Source organism: Rhodamnia argentea, chromosome 8 (genome assembly GCF_020921035.1).
Source record: "Rhodamnia argentea isolate NSW1041297 chromosome 8, ASM2092103v1, whole genome shotgun sequence".
In the NCBI taxonomy this organism is placed as follows: Eukaryota; Viridiplantae; Streptophyta; class Magnoliopsida; order Myrtales; family Myrtaceae; genus Rhodamnia; species Rhodamnia argentea.
Genome location: NC_063157.1, coordinates 8,246,437 through 8,263,926, shown reverse-complemented (window position 1 = coordinate 8,263,926; position 17,490 = coordinate 8,246,437). Strand labels below are relative to the sequence as shown.

At 42.0% G+C, this 17,490-nt stretch overlaps 3 protein-coding genes across 4 annotated transcripts; 1 reads left to right on the top strand and 2 right to left on the bottom strand.

The window, feature by feature from the left end:
• Nucleotides 1–3,876: 3,876 nt before the first annotated feature.
• Nucleotides 3,877–4,424, bottom strand: LOC115736557 (copper transporter 1-like). The gene has a single exon (XM_030668301.2). It carries the CDS (start codon nucleotides 4,339–4,341, stop codon nucleotides 3,898–3,900), a length of 444 nt encoding a protein of 147 aa, XP_030524161.2. The 5' UTR covers nucleotides 4,342–4,424; the 3' UTR covers nucleotides 3,877–3,897.
• A 3,154-nt stretch (nucleotides 4,425–7,578) lies between these two features.
• Nucleotides 7,579–8,403, top strand: LOC115736552 (copper transporter 2-like). The gene has a single exon (XM_030668298.2). The coding sequence runs from the start codon at nucleotides 7,712–7,714 to the stop codon at nucleotides 8,198–8,200; it is 489 nt and encodes a 162-aa protein (XP_030524158.1). The 5' UTR covers nucleotides 7,579–7,711; the 3' UTR covers nucleotides 8,201–8,403.
• Nucleotides 8,404–15,388: 6,985 nt separating this feature from the next.
• Nucleotides 15,389–17,268, bottom strand: LOC115736550. 2 transcript variants are annotated; one of them, XM_030668296.1, is made up of 4 exons: nucleotides 17,244–17,268; nucleotides 16,866–17,148; nucleotides 16,269–16,379; nucleotides 15,389–15,936 (listed from the first exon to the last, which is right to left on the bottom strand). In XM_030668296.1, the coding sequence occupies exons 1-4, from the start codon at nucleotides 17,253–17,255 to the stop codon at nucleotides 15,821–15,823; spliced, it is 522 nt and encodes a 173-aa protein (XP_030524156.1). In that variant the 5' UTR covers nucleotides 17,256–17,268; the 3' UTR covers nucleotides 15,389–15,820. The 2 variants fall into 2 exon arrangements, with proteins under 2 accessions (XP_030524156.1, XP_048140049.1); XM_048284092.1 differs by having other exon boundaries at nucleotides 17,226–17,263.
• Nucleotides 17,269–17,490: the final 222 nt, after the last annotated feature.

Here is a 17,490-nt window from a genome sequence, read left to right as displayed (position 1 = left end):
TCCGATTTATATTGACCCATTTAATCCGTTTTGATCTATTTTCATGCAAGACAAATCTAACGGCTCATATTCGACCGACTTGTATTACTTAAGCACTTCTATATTTAACCAAATCATGGAATATTTATTTCTTATATATATATTTTTAAATAATGATGTTGCTAAAACACTTCCTTGCAATACAAATGTAAAGAAATTTTCTTATCCTTTTTCTTCAGCGACCATCGGTGGATGGTAGTGACCGACGACCCGTGACTGCAACGAACAACGACATTGTACTTCTTTGAACAGTTTTTATATTTTTAAAAGTTTTATTTTCAAGCTTTCTTTCTGTCTTTTACTTATAAAAAAATAAAAATAATAAAATACAAAAATACAAACTGATAAATTTTTCAGGCCAAGTGAATTATAAATGGGTTGGCTTTGTCTAATTAAATGGATTGTAAACGGGTTCATAGGCAAACCCATTACAACCCACATATTATTAGGCTTAAATTCATGCTCATTAACAACTCATATATTAGACCTTGCTTAACCCATATTTGATCCATTTACAATAAAATGGGTCCCACCCATATTAACTATCCATATTGACAACTCTATATTTTGTACGCTGCATTTTCTTTTATGAAAAGTTTGATTTTTTCATTAAATAACTTGTAGGGAAAATAACACAAATGGTCTCTAAAGTTTGGCCCAATGTGCAATGTAGTTCTTGAATTTTTCATTTGACTAATTTGGCCCCTGAATTTTAGCCCAATGTGCAATGTGGTCTCTGGACTTTCAATTTGCACAATGCGGTCCCCGAACTTTTGAAACATTTTCAACTTAGTCCCTTAACTATAGAAAAATATTCAAAGCAATCCTTCAATTAATTCAAGTTCAGGAATAACATGATATTTTCTTATAATTCAGAGATTAAGTTGAGCATGTTCCAAAAGTTCGGGAACCATATTAGTGAAATTAAAAGTTCAGGAATCATATTATGCATTAGATCAAAGTTCGGAGATCATATTGGTCAAATTAAAAAGTTCGGGGATCACATTTTACATTGGGTCAAAATTCAGAAATTATTTATGTCATTATCCCTAACCCGTATAACATCTTAAAAGGTCCTTGGGCTCTATGGCTGACTTCTCTCCAAGCTAATAATTAAGCCTAGACTATGCACACTCACTTCGGATCCGGAAGGAGTCCAATCCATTATTGTACGTAATGAAAATCTAAAAGGGTCTTTATCTCTTTTTGACTTAAACAGAAAAAAGTTAGGAATCATTCTAATTGAAGTTATAATGTCCAAAAGAAAATAGTAAATTTAGAAATTGTGCAAGTAAGGCTAATATAGCAGTAACTTAATGAAAAAGTTGGTAAATAAAGAAATTAAGTGAATGTTGATAATAAGAAACTCCAAATGGAATTTTGGTTACTCAAAACTACTTTGCCGCTAAATTGGAAAAAAGAGATAGGCCACTCAAAGAAATAATGGTAATTATGTATAATAGTCGGTTAATATTGGTAATTATGTTTGGCTATTATTCAATATAGATTAAGGCTGGATATAATAGGGATATAATCAGGATAAAATAGTCCTGAGGTTGAAATGTAAGTGGATAGGATGTGATTCACAATCATCCACAGCCTCCGTCACCACCCATAGCCTCCCACCGAGTTTTCGTCTTGTTGCAACTGGAAATGCTTGTCGTGGTGATAAGCTTGACTGGAGCTCGGTTGGGGGAGCTCCATGGCCAGACTAGAGCTCCTCCAAGGTTGAGCTCAACTCGACCTCGGCCACGGAGGACCTCTATAGCCGATTTTAGAGCACCAGCCTTTGTCCCCCTTCTTGGCCAAATCTGGAGCAACAACCGCCGTCTCGCTTTGCCTCACGCACCTTCATAGCATGAGCAGCCACACCTTCATCCACCGCGCATTCATCTGCTAGACCTCAACCTCAGCGTCGGCTGCGAGGGTGGGGGGTGGCGATTAGACTGCTGGTTGTTGAAGATTGCAGGCTGGTGAAGTAGATAGAGGAGGGACTGGTGGTTGCTGACGATTTTGCACGATGTCGATGCTCAGGCAGCTTGCACATCCGCAAGAGCTTAGAGATTTGAACGATCAACTTTCAATTTGGCGTGGGCGAAGAGGAGGAGCTGTTGGAGGCCCGCGAAGAAAGTGAGGTGGGATGTGCCCGTGACGAGGGCCATTGCATCAATATTCAATCTATCTATACGGCCGACATTCAATCCAATTCGGATGTCTGTATATTTACTAAACATTACATAAAATATGAGAAAATTCTCTCCTTATCCAACCGCCCTATATCCTATCCAATCTTAACATTCGATATAAAGTCAAGACGACCAAACGCAATCTAATTGAATATACATGGATAATCACTCTTATTAAGGCTAATAGTTTCTAAAAATTGTCAGAGGAATTTTTTTTTTGGGTGAAAATTGTCAAGTAATTTAACTAGTCAGTAAATAAGAAAAATAAAAATTGGTAACTCAACAGAGCAGCCGGTTAATTTGAATTTTTTTTTTTATCATTGGTAAGCAAGTCGAGTTCGTTATAATTTCAAATAATATAATCATTATTGCCAATGCCTTTTATTAGGACAACTAATTCAGAATGAGAAACTCATCTTCTATCGGGACTCCAATACTATATTTTGATGATTATAGAACTCCTTGTGACCAAAATGTTGCTATTTGAATGTTTGGGATGCTAGTCGCAGCATCGGCATTTTTATAATGCATTGCATCACATATGTCGGAAGTGGGAAGTCAAAAAATTTTATATCATGCAACCGTGGGAAGTCATCGTGCTTATCAACAAAGGCCGGGCCGCACTTTCTTCTTCACCTCAAATTTGCTTGACCCATTGTCCCAGAGGCCCGAAATAAAGCTGTCAACTGGGTCGTTAAGGCTCAATTTCGTCATTCTCTTTCTCGAAATTGGGTTTCAAGTCCTCCTCAATCTCTTTCGAATGTTCTTTATTTTGAAATCCATTTGGGTTGTCCTTCCATATTATCTACTTGAAATATATATATATATATATATATATATATATATATATATATATATATATATATATATTAAAACTCGAGAATAGCGCATGTTAAATGTTTATTTCGTGGAAAAGAAGACTCGGCAATAGGGATGTTCTTTTCATCGAGTGTGAAAAGTTTCTTACAGCCATTTAAAGCAAAAAAACCACTTATTCTTTGAGTGCACCTGAACCAGCCGTATATGATGCAATATCCTTGCACAAAATAGAATTTGGCGTTCTGCAATAGGTTAGAATCTAGAATTCCAAGGGTCACCAAGAGAAAAAAAACTAAGAGGTGATGCTCTTCAAGCTATTTTTCTTATCGACTATCTATTGCATTTGGATGGAGAAGAACCGTAAACGGTTTCAAACCAAGTCAATTGAGGCTAATCTTCTGTTGTTGGCTCGAATTCGTAGAGTTGTGAGGGGTAGCGCATCACTCTATCAGAATTGTAGACCTTCCCAAATAGATGTTCTACTGGCCACTGCATTGAGCCTTCCTTCCTCCGTATTCTTACATAATTAGTCTCCTTGTAATGCTAAGGGATTCCCCTGAACTTTTGTACCTTATTTGATTAATGATACTCGCATATTTGCACAAAAAAAGAAAAAACAAAAAAAATTCATTGATTTGGAACCTAAAGATTGGCGAAGTATTTCTAGGAAGAATTGTGCAGCTGTGTACATTGATGAATACAAAGACTCGGTCACTTACGATAAGGGCGAACCATCCAATGAAACAAGACACCAAGGCAAAAGCATAAACTGCACTAAACGGCTTCATCAAAATGATGTAGATCATATTATTCCCATGACCTTTGAAAAAGAAAACCTCACTCCCGTCACGAATCAGCAGCTGATCAAAGGTAGATACGCCATGGCCTTCCCCGCGTGCGCCTCCTCCGGCTTCCCGAACGCCAGGAACCCCACCGCGTGCCCGGCCACAGCCGCGAGGAACACGCCGCCGTTGAAGGACATGAGCGCCAGCATCACCAGGTACGCGAGCCCCATGCGCAGCGCGTGCAGCAGCGACCGGAGGATGCCGGCGGCGACACCGGGCTTGGCGGGGAGGCGGTAGTGGGAGAGCCACTCGACGAGGACGCAGAGGGCGAAGACGAAGATGAGGGCGAGGGCATACATGCCGGTCCGGGTGCCCGGCCAGCCGGAGAAGAGGATCTCGGAGTGCGTGCCCCAGAAGAAGGTCATATGCTTCATCATTTTGTGGCGGTGGGGCGGCGGCGACGTCGTCGTCCCGTTCATGCCGGGCATGTGGCCGTCGTTCATGCCAGCCATGGTCGGAGGCTCGGAGCTTCAGCGATGAGAAACGAGACGGGAATTAGGGATTGGGAATTGTTGTATTCGAGGAGGTTTTGTGGTCTTGGGGAGATGTAATCGGACAGAAGAGGGGAAGACTGTACTGAAGATATTATTTCTCGCGTAGGACCTTTTCTGCCTAAAACGCGAATAGCAATGAAATTCTCAACCACATATTAAAAGCTGGAATGGCCGTACAGTTTTGTTTTTTCGAGCTTTCCGATTAACAATCCCCTAAAAAAAATATTAAAAAAACCCTTATTTTCTCAAATAAAAACCTAAAAAATGAACCTTATTTTAAATAAAGACATAAAATGCTCAAATTATTTCAAAAAATAGTCTAGCAGAAGGAAATTTTATATTTTACTTTTTTGAATTTTTTTTTATGTTCTTTTTTCTCCCCTCCCTTCTCCCTCCCCTTCCCAACCGAGGCCATCGCCGACCTCGCATGAGCGGACGTCAGGCTACCCTCGCCCGGCCGGCATCAGGCGAGGGTGAGAGGCCTAGGTGAGGGTGACCCTCGCCGGTGTCGGTCGGGGTGAGGTGGCTCGATGCCTAGGTCGCCGGCCGGGCGAGGGTAACCCAACGCCGCCCGGGCGAGTGTGGCCTAAGGCTGGCGATGTCCAAGGGAGGGGAGGGGAGTAAAAATAAAATAAAGAAAAGGGAAAAGAAAAAGAAATGATAAAAAGAAAAATAGAGAAAAGAAAAAAAAAATTCAAAAGAAGTCAAGTACGAAAATACCCTTGGTCAAACCCTTCTTCAAAATAATTTGAGCGCTTCAAATCCTTATTTGAAATAAGGTCTACTTCATGTCCTCATTTGAAAAAATAAGACTCTTCAAGTTCTTATTTGAAATTTTTCCAAAAAAATACATACATAAACAAATAAAGCATGCGGATTTTAACAAAACTTAATTAAGAAAATATGGAGTACAAAAGTTCGAAAATTTTCTATATCCGAAAAAATTAAGAACAAGATTTATATTAATATATATGAGAATCTAAAAAAAAAAAAGAATCTATATCACGGGAATACCGACCAAATACAATTCTAAGTAATGTTCTTCTTATACTATTATAAACATTATAAGCTAAAATAAACTTTAGATTATTTTATCGTGATATGTATGAAGATCACAAAGGCAAAAAAATAAATTGAAAAGATAGTGTATCTTTTGTTGAGTTAGGAAACTAATTGAAATGAAAAGATTCTATAAAATTTGCGTAATACTGTGGTTATGGAAATATACAAATAGTACTTGAATGCCGATTTGACTTTCTCATATCGAGAGATTGAATTGAACAAATTTGCAGTTTATGAACTAACTTGCACATTTCGCAATAGTTTAAACGCTTGTGATGGACTTCTCTCTTGTTTTATTAATCCAAATGACTAAATTAAACCTTTCGAAAGAAGCATATCCAAAGAATTAAATACTCCTAGATGACATTGCACATTAAGCGTGGATGACATTTGACATCTAATACCAAATTAGATTATCTCTAATGTGACATGCTTATAAGCACAGAAAATGGCTCTCAATCAACAAGAAAGTCATGAAAGAGAGAAGACGAATTTTCTCCGCCGCGCTTACGGGTCTATACCCCTGCCCAACTTGCTCTAACAGTCGGTCCATACAAATTCAGAATTGGCCGGGATTCATTTCCTCTTCTTCCTAAAAGAGGAAGAAGCACCGATTCCATCGTTTTTTGGCACTTGGCCGCAACGAAGGGAGAGGCCTTAAAGATTATTCACCTCTCCCATGGTCTCCAGATGGCTGATTACGACCCACGATAATGATACTTTGTTGCCTCCCAATTCGATCGCTTGTTGAGGCTCTTTCCCGGAGAAGGAGATTCCCAGCCGCTTCATGCGGCTCAGGATCGATATGAGAAGATGAAAATGACTATGATTACGACCCGAAACGAAGTCTGAGTCTTTGTCGTGATGTGGCAATGGCAACTTGGGAGGTTCGACATTGATCGATGACTGATCGAGATTGACGGGGAATACTTAATTTCGGATCGACCCCACGTTACGTTGAGTTCCATGAATAGGGAGGACCATGGATTTAGGATCGTGGATTTTGAGAAAAATTTCAAATAAAGATATGAAGATTTGGCTGGACGGAGAAGCCGGACCATTTTTTGAGATTTACATGTTCACCTCAAACTCTAATTTGAAAAAATAAGAGCACTTCAAAATTTTATTTGGAATTTTCCCCGACTTTCGGTATCCGAGTGGTCAAGTCACTTGGGAAATGACGCGTGAATCGTCCCGCATTGAGTTTCCTCTCTAATTAATCACGAAACCAGCTAATTAGAGTCCACGAGGTTGGTTTGATCCCGATCGCATTTGTTTCCGAATGGTGTAAGTCGAACAGTAGTAAATAACAATGTGCTGTGAACGCAAGCCCCGATTAATTATAAGCTATCCAAGGTTTGCAATTAAAATTATTGTGGTATCCACTCTTTAAAAAAAAAAAAAATTATCCACAATATGTTGTAACTATCACAGCTAACCAAAAATTATTATGGTGGCAAAGCCCTCCAAAATATGATTTATACGGCTTGACAACCCATGTGTCGCACCGTGTTGCATGGAGCTCAATACTTTTCTTAATTTTCAAATGCTTTTGGAAACTTTTGAGAGCAAGAAATTGACCATCGCCATCGTTTAGTTTAACCTCGTTTCTATGGAAATTTATTGAAATAGTCCTTTTCATCTTTTTCTACGGGAATAACTGTATCGAGCGACTAATTAGGTGCTTATTGAAGTGTGGTAGGTTTCATGTCCGAATCCTCGGCATCCTCCCAACCAACTTGACCCTTGAAAGCCACACGCATTACTCTATCTCAATGGAGCCCTAAATGACATACGTGGACAAGATGGTGTGTACGAACCTATTAAGTACTAGCTAAGTCGAAAATTTTGGAATATCGCAGTTTATAAAATGTATAAAAATAAAATTGAGAGTATGAAATCGGTTCAGAAAGTATAGTGAACGATACTATTTTTTTTTTTTTTTGTGGTGAACGATTCTAGTTAAATGTGATAAAAGTATCTAGATACTAGCCAGTAATTTATAACATTACTTGAAATTGTTCATGCGAAAACGAAATGCGAATATCGAAAATGTTGTTCGAAATTTTTGACGGGGCTATTGCCGTTTTAAGGGAGAAAAAGGTACTACACGAGAAATAATACTATCGGTACATTTCCTCTTCTGTACGATCACACCTGCACGACAAAACCTCCTCGAAAACAACGATTCCTTTATCCCCTAACTCGCTCGTAACCCTAAATTCCCATCCCGTTTCTCACCGCTGAAGCTCCGAGCCTCCCGACCATGGAAGGCATGAACGACGGCCACATGCCCGGCATGAACGGGTCGACGACGACGACGACGACGCCGCCGCCCCACCACCACAAGATGATGATGATGCACATGACCTTCTTCTGGGGCACGCACTCCGAGATCCTCTTCTCCAGCTGGCCGGGCACCCGGACCGGTATGTACGCCCTCGCCCTCGTCTTCGTCTTCGCCCTCTGCGTCCTCGTCGAGTGGCTCTCCCACTGCCGCTTCCCCGCCAAGCCCGGGGTCGCCTCCCGCCTCCTCCGGTCGCTGCTGCACGCGCTGCGCATGGGGCTCGCGTACCTGGCGATGCTCGCGCTCATGTCCTTCAACGGCGGCGTGTTCCTGGCGGCGGTCGCCGGCCACGCGGTGGGGTTCCTGGCGTTCGCGAACCGGGGGGCGTTCGGGAAGCCGGAGGAGGCGGGCGGGCCGGGGCCGTACGCGGGGAAGGCCAGCGCCGCCCTACCTCCGATGAGCTGCTGATTCCTGGCGGGGGTGAGGTGGGTGGTGAGAACTTAGATGCGACATGGATTGATGATGATAATAAGCAGTGGAATGAAGATACGAGTGATGATAAAGATTTAGCGCAGCTTTTTGCTTCTTCTTGCTGTCTTTGCTTCATGTACGGCTAGCTGCCATAACCGACTGCCGCTGTATTTTGCTGGAATTCCATATAATCCTTCTATGCACGGAGCGTTCTTCGTCATTTTGAAATCAATCTATCATAAATTTCTCACGCAGTTTTGTTCCCTCCGTCTTGAATTGCGAAACGAAACCAAATTGAAATGATACCATTTGGAAAAAGGAGGATCTGATCCAAAGATTAGAAACGGATGCGAATCGAATTTGTTTAGCTTTCTATCACGGATCATCTTCCTTTCATCAACATGTATTTGGGATTATGAACCTCGAATTTGTCAAGGGCCGATGCCATTGTCTTAACGACAGCAGAACATATTCTGTTTGAGCAAACCATTTGTCATGCGATGGCTGAAGCGCAAGCGAGCTGTGCTCTTTCGAGGAGATGGAGGCTACTGGTGGTGGTCGGGGCATCCCTGGACGCTGACATGACCTCGATTTCCGTGGCTTCGAACGACCCGCCACAGGATCCGAATTCTGCAGCCAAAAGCAAGGAGGAGGGAGAGAGAGAGAGAGATGCGGGAATGTGTGGACCGCGTGTTCCGAGGTAGGCTTTACTCCCGAATGTGGAAATTCACGGGCGACCCGTTTGCTCATGGACCCTTTCTTGGCGGGTCGGGTTTAGGTATCTCAAAGGGCTCTAAGTTTGGAGAAGAAGTCGTCCAGCGTCCGCCACCTGCTCGCCCCATTTGTTCGGCTGTAGAGCGCCGTGACTAACTAGACTTTTTTGTTTCTCCACCGAAGACCAGATATTATTGTGTACAGTTTTTTTTTTTACTAATTTAATTTTTTTTAGTATGTCAAATATGTTGTATCGTATGACACAAGTATGTCAAATTATTTTCCTGTCTCGTAAATACTCTCAAATTTAGAATTTTCATGTCATATTTATCTCAAATTAGTCCGTCTCACAAAAAATCCAACACGGCTAATTTCCATCTCATGAAAAGACCAAACCGGCACCTCGGTTCGAATCTACCCTCCATCTTCATTTTTATCCAATGGCTTATTAGAATGCATACGTGTCAAAACACGTGCCAGACAATGGTAAGACGGATATAACGTGAAAAAAAATGACAGATTCGACATAGAAAATCTGCGTGCAACGACAAATATTTGATGGATGCTTTTAAAATTCAAATCGGGGATACCGCGGTATTTGAAATTTTTTCGCGAGATGAAACTTAATTTTGAATAATTATATCGTGGATTTTATCGGTTTCGGATGTTTGGTGAAACGAAATTTAATTTAAGGTAAATGTGTCTTAGAGATACTATTTTATGATTTCTTATGACGAGAATTAATTTAAAGTAAATATATCCGGAGGATATCGATTTGAGATCGTGTTTTAAGAAGATCGTACGAACAAGTCCATTGCTTACACTCAAAAGTTGAATATAATTAGAATTTTTACCGTCATATTTTATTTATTTAATATGTTACGATTTAAGGGTAAAAGAAAAAATTTGACCAAAAAAAAAAAAAAAAACGACTCGAAACAATGGATTCCCAATCAAAATTTCACTTTTAGCTTTGTGAAAGAAACTAGCAGCTACTCACCAAACACTCTATACAGTCAAAAGAACATAAGGCAAGGGTCTATCTCTTCAAGTAACGCTAGAATATGAAACTTGGCACCGAACCTGTGGAAAATCAGTCCAATTTCAGATTTTGACGTATGCACGGCAGATTTCAGATTTCAAAAATCGGGAAACCTATTCCGACGGATAGGGTCTAAATTCCGGGTAGGTGGAATCTATAACCTGAAACAAGTTTTTTGGGTTTTTTGGTAATATCTTTGTACGACCCTGCGGTATTCCATGGCGTCCGGTGATGAGTTTGCAATCTAGAATGCTAGTCTAAACATGGCCAAATGGAACCGTGGGCCCGGAATCGGTCCGTTGACCCGGCCCACGGTTCCAACCCGTTTTTTTTAAAAAAAAAAAAAAAGGGAGGAAGCCCGGGGGAAGAGAGCCGTTGGGCTTAGGAACCAGCGGTTCCGAATCGGAACCGCGAGTTCCACCTTTTTTAGGAACCGGAACCGGCCACGTCTACGCTAGTCAGAGCTTCCATTTTCGGCGATATTTACGATTGAGACTTTTACTTTGTTAATGTTTCATATTTATTTGTGTGTCTAAATATGAATTGCAATTAGTGGATTATAGTCGCAAATTGCGGTTATTAAATGTGACGATTTAGTTGTTCAATTAAGAATATAAGTGAAACATGGTAGACTCTGGAGTCGGCCATGGAACTTGTGACAAGATAAGTTCTAAATTCCAAGGTATGTATGATAGATTACAAGTTAAAAAAATGAGAAATCTGTTCCGGTGAGTAAGTTTTAGATTTTTAATGAAATGTGCACCGAACTTGAAATCGCTCGTCCCTATCTTCAAGCACCAACAACTTGGAGGGTGGAAGTCCTCCACCCGTTCATTTTTGCCGTATGAAAAGGGCAAAGAGTTCCGACAATTTCGCTGGCTCTCGCGTGAAGTTTGGAGGCTGAGATCTCTCCCAACAACTTGTCCCAGAAGTTGGGTCGTGACCGAAGGACCCGGAAGGCGTCGTCTTTCAAAGGACGGAAGAAGAAGACTCGCGACCTTGCTGGCGCGACAGTCGTCCTTGTCGTCTCCATAAGATGCCAACGTAACTGTAATCTACTAGACTTTGAAGTCAAGGTCAACACGGACGTTGAACCAGGAAGAAAATGAAAGGCGCCTATCATGGATCTTTGGGAGGCGCTAATGGATCAGCCCGTGGAAACCGGGGGCGAGAAGAGAGAAAGCAGCCATGGTCGCGAGCTCAAAGCTAAAGTGGCCATGGCCACCAACTTGGAGATCGGGCAACCATGGTCAACGACTCCGAGCTCAAGTGGCCATGACCATGGATGAGAACTCGGAGAAATGGTGGCCATGGCCGTGAATGAGAAGAGAGACAATAGCCATTGACATTGTCAAGCGAGCAGCACTTGATAGAAGAGCGATCATAGCCGTAGGTGATGCCAATATAGAGGTCGCCCATTTGACTTCATGATGTCGTCCGAGATCAGACACCGGAAACGGCTCGACACGGCACGGGTGCGGAAGGAAGAAGAAAAAGAGAGAACAAAAGAAGATTAAGATGCTCATTTCGGTTCCAAGTTTTATGCCCCTAGCCAAGGTTTTGAAAGTGGCACTCAATATGTGCTTGCCGACTGGCGAAATTTTATCGCCCAATAAGTAAGTGGGTGCATTTTGAGATTAAGATGCTCATTTCAGATAAGGTCTACCTCATACCCTTATTTGAAATTTTTCCCTAAATAAGGTCCTAAAATGAGTATCTTAATCTCAAAAGGTAAAAGACGAAAACGCCATTCGATCATACCCTTTTTTGAAATAGTGAGGACACTTCAGGCTCTCGTTTAAGAAAATGAGGGCACTTAAGACTCTTGTTTGGAATTTTTCATCTACACTGAAAATTCTTAACGTAAATGGCCCCACTTTCAAATGTTATTTTAATATTTTCCTCTCTTTTTGTTTTTTTTTTTTTTCCTGTTAAAGATCTTGTATCGCATCTTAAAAAGTCCTTTGGGTTTGTATGTCCGACTTCTCTACAGGCTAATAAGCAACAAATGAGCCCAAACTAAGCCCACCCACTACGGACCCGGAAGGAGTCCAGATGTATCTATTACGTACTTGAATATACTTTAGATATTTAGATAAACCAGTTAAGATGGTATGAATTTCGTCCGTCGAAATATTTACTGACATATTCCTACAATATGTAGTTAAACACTCATCTGTCGTAATATTTACTAAGACATCTCTACAATTCTCAATTAGAAAAGTTCAAGAAGATTCTACGTAAAGGACGTATGCCATAGATTTAAAGTTAAGCTACTTGCAAAAGGTTTGAGAAATACTTACATAAAGATGGAAATTTCGTTGAATTAAGTAAAAGTGTGAAATGAATTAAGTTAAGTTCATAGCATAGAATGTAGATACAAAAATAGTGGATGAGAACTAGCTAAGAAAAATGCATTACGGAATTTTGAATTGACTGGTCGAGATTGCCGGAATTAGTACGCAATGGTTTGAATAGCTAAGTATGATGGTAGTCCATGTTGAATTAAAAGGGATTTGAGTAGCTTGAATTTAGGAAGATTGCTGCAATGTAATGATTTGAAAAGATGATTCGAAATCACAAAGAGTCCCGGCGCTTTCACCGACTCTCGTCTGAAGTTTGCAAAATGAAATCTCTCCGGTGACTTGTCCCAGAAGTCGAGTCGCAGACCGAAGAACCCCCCCGGAAGGCGCCGGTCTTGCGAAGGACCGAAACAAGTAAGGGATGAATACAGAAAAGAAAAAGACCTTGCTGACTTTGCTGATGCATAGTCTTCCTTGTCCTCTGCATAAGATGCCGATGTAACTGTAACATCCTGGGACTTGGAAGTCGAGGTCAACATGGTCGTTGAGCTGGGAAGAAGACGAAGTGCTCTGTCATGGAGTTTCGCACGGCGTTGATTGATGAGCACATGGAAACTGGGACCTGGAGACCAACCAAAACCTCGTGTGGCGAGTCCTAATGTTTGGACATGGAGATGGAAGTCATCGAAGTACATCTTGTCACCGTTTCATGCTGTGACCAACCAACTCCACAGATGCCCTCTCCTGAAATCTGGGCGTGCATGATTATATTATGGTCCCCCTCTTCGAATTTTGAACCGAGAAGATATTGCCTGAGGATTGGTACTTCGTGCAACGGGGACAGATCATTAGCACGCGACGTGCGCTGGTATGAATCCGACGACAAAATCATGTCCTCTTGCTGCTCATCTGTTTGTTGAAGTTGATGATGTCCCACGTCACCTTGCAACGAGTCTTATATGCTCTTTATATTTATGTGGTTTTTCTCTATTTAATAATTTAAGCTTTTGAGTTTGATTTTCTAATATTGTATCAAAACCAGCGTTGTCCACATATATGGACCCACCTCCCATTAGTCAATTTGACACGATAAATATTGATATCTTAGACGCCCATTTCTATCAACTTCTCTTTGGACTATGAAAAGAAATTATAAGGCAAGCACAAAGAAAATCGTTTTGAAAATGATCTACACCCTCCTACTTATAAACCCAAATAAGGAAACAAATCTCCCTAAAATAAAATTTTGGGAAAGTTGTTCGATCAACCTCAACTAATTGTATGGATGGATGTCAATTCAGTCATAAATTTTTCGATTTTACCAATTTCGTCTTAAGTATTTGCACGAAATTCCAATATAGTACCTCCGGCAAATTTTCGTCTCAAATTACCGACATGATGGTGTGCTACGTAGGACAACCGACAACGATTGGCCGTTCATCGGTGATTTCCGGCGAAAATTGATCAGAAATCCTATATTGAAATTTCGTGGAAAGCTTTATAATTAAATTAGCAAAATTGAAAAGTGCGGAACTGAAGTAATGTTAATACAATGGACTTTAGGATTTATTGGGTAATTTTTTCATATAATTTCCACCTATTTTCCTTCTCTTCTCTTCTCTTCTTTTTTTAAGTAAATGCATGCAATTGTCAACTATTCATCCTAAATAAAAATATGTTTTCTTACTTGGTAATCTCTTTTGGGTGTACAATACAGCCTATCACGAATACACACGTGTATTTCAATGTGAGGTTTCACACACTCGAAAGACACTTCTCATCTATTTCCTATGTTTAACCGGTCGCATAGGTTGAAAACTAATTCACATTTCCTCAATCCGACGGTCCAAACGAGTTAGTGGAACCGCGAGCCGAACCGATCAGCGATGAAACTTGCTTAGGCGACTTTGACCGGGACCGTTCAAGGCAATCCTCGAATTCAACCCGCCACATCTCATGCATGAAACCCTTTTTCGCTTTTTCTAGCTTTAGGAATTGCAAACGTTTTCCAGGCCAACGGTCCTCTATTGATTACGAAAATCTACGCCACGAAGCTTTTCTTTTCTAGACTTTCTCGGGTGCCGAAACAAAGAGGTGGAGCGAGCGAGCGACCCACGAGCGAGAGAGAACAGAGTCAAAACTGACATGGAAATGACGGCAAATCTGACGACCAACCCCGCATGATCCGACCAGTCCGCGCGGAGGAAACAAGAACTGGTTCAGGACGAGGACGAGGAGTCGCTCAGCTCGCGTAATGCCCCCAACAACTTCTCAAGCCTCCCTACTTCTTCCTGGAGTTGCTCACCCAACACCCAACACCCATCGTACGCTCTTGAGATCAAACGACAGTCGGTCTGCATCGTTCTTTCGAAACAAAGGCATGTCCTCCTCCTAAACGGATTCAATCACTGACAGATGCACGTGATAACGGTTTCAGGGTCAATCTCAATTTCACCTGAAATTTGAAATATACTGGTCGGAATTGATTCTTTAATTTTTTGAACCTAAAACCTACCATATCGCAGATTCTGAGATTGGTCTTAGGTTCTATCCAAGTTCCACCTGTTTTCTTAATGCAATAATTGCTGTGAAACACCACTTCTAATAACTACCATCTACCGCTACAATCCATTGACCACAACTCATTTTTAAACGTGTGAAGAATATGGACAATTAACAAAGTAAAAGCCTCGATCATGGATATCGTTGAAAATGAAAGCTCACACTAGCCCATCATCGGGCGCTATGAAATATCATAAGATCGCGCGAAGACATAGAACTAACAAAACACAAAGACTTGTGCTCGATTCTATCTAGAACTTAAAAAATTACCCGTACTAAGCATAATCTAAACCTTGAAACGAGAATCTGAAAATGGACTGGTGGTAGAACTTGCAAATGGATCGATTCCCACCGGTCAAATTCTCCGAAAACCATGCTCACTGCTAAACAGATGCCACGATTCCGTCATTGAAAGAGAGCAACTGTTTGAATTAAATGTGCTCTGCCCATCCGTTAACCAGACATAACTCAAGGTTGCCACACACAACCAGATGAACAGAGAGAGACAGAGAGAGAGAGAGAGAGAGAGAGAGAGAGAGAGACAAGTAACAAACAGCACTCACATCCATCACCAGAACATAAATTATTTATTCAGGGGACTTTAATACAGAAACACCATTACAGGCACTTGGTTTGTTGGCGATCCAGCCAAGCAATCAGACCAAAAAAAGCCTCATGTCGAGCCTCTTCACTCAATTATTGCCTAAACTCCCTCCTCCACTGTACTTTTGACAGAAACCACTATTATATTCCATCAATGGCGGACTATCGTCCTTCACGAGCTTGTCACTTTCTTCTTTGTCTACTCTGCCCGCATCATCATCCATCGGTTCACCCTATTTGACTAAGACAAAGAGGCCTTTTGTCTTTCATTTCACTCCTTTATTCTGTATTCTATCCTATGCCACTGTCTATTGTTCTTTAGCTGAAATGAACTTCCCTCAGGATTGGGGACTAGAAGACGATCTGCGCATGTGCCGAGGCCCGAGGCCGACTTCAATACATCCACTCTTGAGGAAGGTCTATGTCGCTTTGGTTCAGGGCCGGTGCCGTCTCGGATTGGCGCTTCTGCTGGAGATACGGGCCAGGACTTCTTCCGCTTGTACCAGCATCTGCAAAAATGAAAGAAAACAGAGCAGAAGTCACGCTACTGGTTTTGGAGGAGCTTTTGATCTTCTTAAAGACGAGCATTTAGTAAGAGTGCACAGAAGAATTAAATGTATTCCCGAATTTTAAGGGTAGTTGATAAACCGCCAAGCTGGTGCGTGACACAACTTAACGGCACAAGACGATTATATTCCCAAATTTGTCTATAGACCCCGCCAAGCGGCTGCGGGATACGACGTAATGGCCAACAACAGTTAAAGCGTTATCCCACCAGATAAGATCATCTTACGGACCGGAAGAAACGAACCCGAAGTAATCATATCAGTAGCTGCCATACCATGTTGCGGGGGAAAGTAACCGATGCCGGGCCGCGACCGGCCGCCCATGTTATCGTGATGGACCATCAAGGCATGAGCAACTCTAGCTGGTATCAGAACTGTTGAACACCCTAGCAAGACACACAAAGTGCACCAACAGCATCAGATTTGCTTTTGTCATTGACGTGAGGTGAAGATTCTTGGCAATCTAGAACTGTTAAACCATTGAAGTCGAGAGCTTGGAATTAACAACGACCGGAAACCGAAAGAAAAAAATCCGCAGGTGGACCAGGGGAGAAGATTCCAGCTCGCGAAATGGAGTTTTTTTTTTTTTTTTCAGGGATGATGGGAATCTTTTCAAAGGGGGGAGTCACGAGAACGAAACAAGTCACATCTGAACAAGAGAAGATTCAAAAATTGACGGAATATTGGACGGATGGTATTCCACTTCAGATCCCTCACCACTCCAACCACTCGGGAAAACAGAGGATAACAACAAAACAGGGGAAACCGAAGCTAAAAATTATTTCAACAAAACTGAGGAAAAAAAGAAAATCACGGAAGGGATCCATCAAATCCAAAACAGAACCCATTTACACAGTTTCAAGGGATCTTACTCGGTTTCTTGGGTGGTTCAGAAGGGTTGTTCCCCGCTCCACGGGGCAAGAACACGCCGGTGCCGCTCGACCCGTTTCCCGAACGGGGCCCACCAAGGAATACTGCTCTCATGCCCGAACCCGCTCGCTGAAACGCCTGTCGTTGGGCCTGTCGATGGGTCGCCGTTGAAGGAGACGGCCCGGTCCTTGCCGTGGCCGTGGCCAACCCCGCGTCGCCACCTCGCTTTTTCCTGTTCTTGGACACCGATTGCTTAGCGACCCGGTCCGGTTGGACCCGATCAAACTGCGACGCACAAACAAGCCAAGGCAAATGGTTGAACAAAACACAACCAGCGCATACCAAATCATCACCAGACTCACACCAGGATCGGCCCTTACTTCATTCGCCATGATTGCACCGTTCGGCGAAGCAGGATCGTAAAAGTTCCGATGAAAGTTGTGATTTTGAGGCTCTTGCTCGTCGAACCTCATCATCTTCTCGAACTGGTCGGAGTAATCGTGGGAGATGTCCCAAGCATCGTTCTCTGGAAATGACGCAGTTCTGCTGCTATGGTTCGCAGCAAGAGGCGACCGGAGCGTCGATGGAGGCGAACCAGTCAAACCCCATGCCTGCAAATCGACACAC

Excerpts from the sequence above, each read along its gene's own strand:
- LOC115736552 (XM_030668298.2), top strand. The coding sequence starts at position 7,712 with ATGGAAGGCATGAACGACGGCCACATGCCCGGCATGAACGGGTCGACG.
- LOC115736550 (XM_048284092.1), bottom strand. The coding sequence starts at position 17,255 with ATGGCGAATGAAGTAAGGGCCGATCCTGGT. Across the intron at positions 16,380-16,865 it reads TGAACCACCCAAGAAACCGA|GGTGTTCAACAGTTCTGATA; the intron begins GTAAGATCCCTT and ends GTGTCTTGCTAG. Across the intron at positions 15,937-16,268 it reads TTACTTTCCCCCGCAACATG|ATGCTGGTACAAGCGGAAGA; the intron begins GTATGGCAGCTA and ends TCATTTTTGCAG.
- LOC115736557 (XM_030668301.2), bottom strand. The coding sequence starts at position 4,341 with ATGGCTGGCATGAACGACGGCCACATGCCCGGCATGAACGGGACGACG.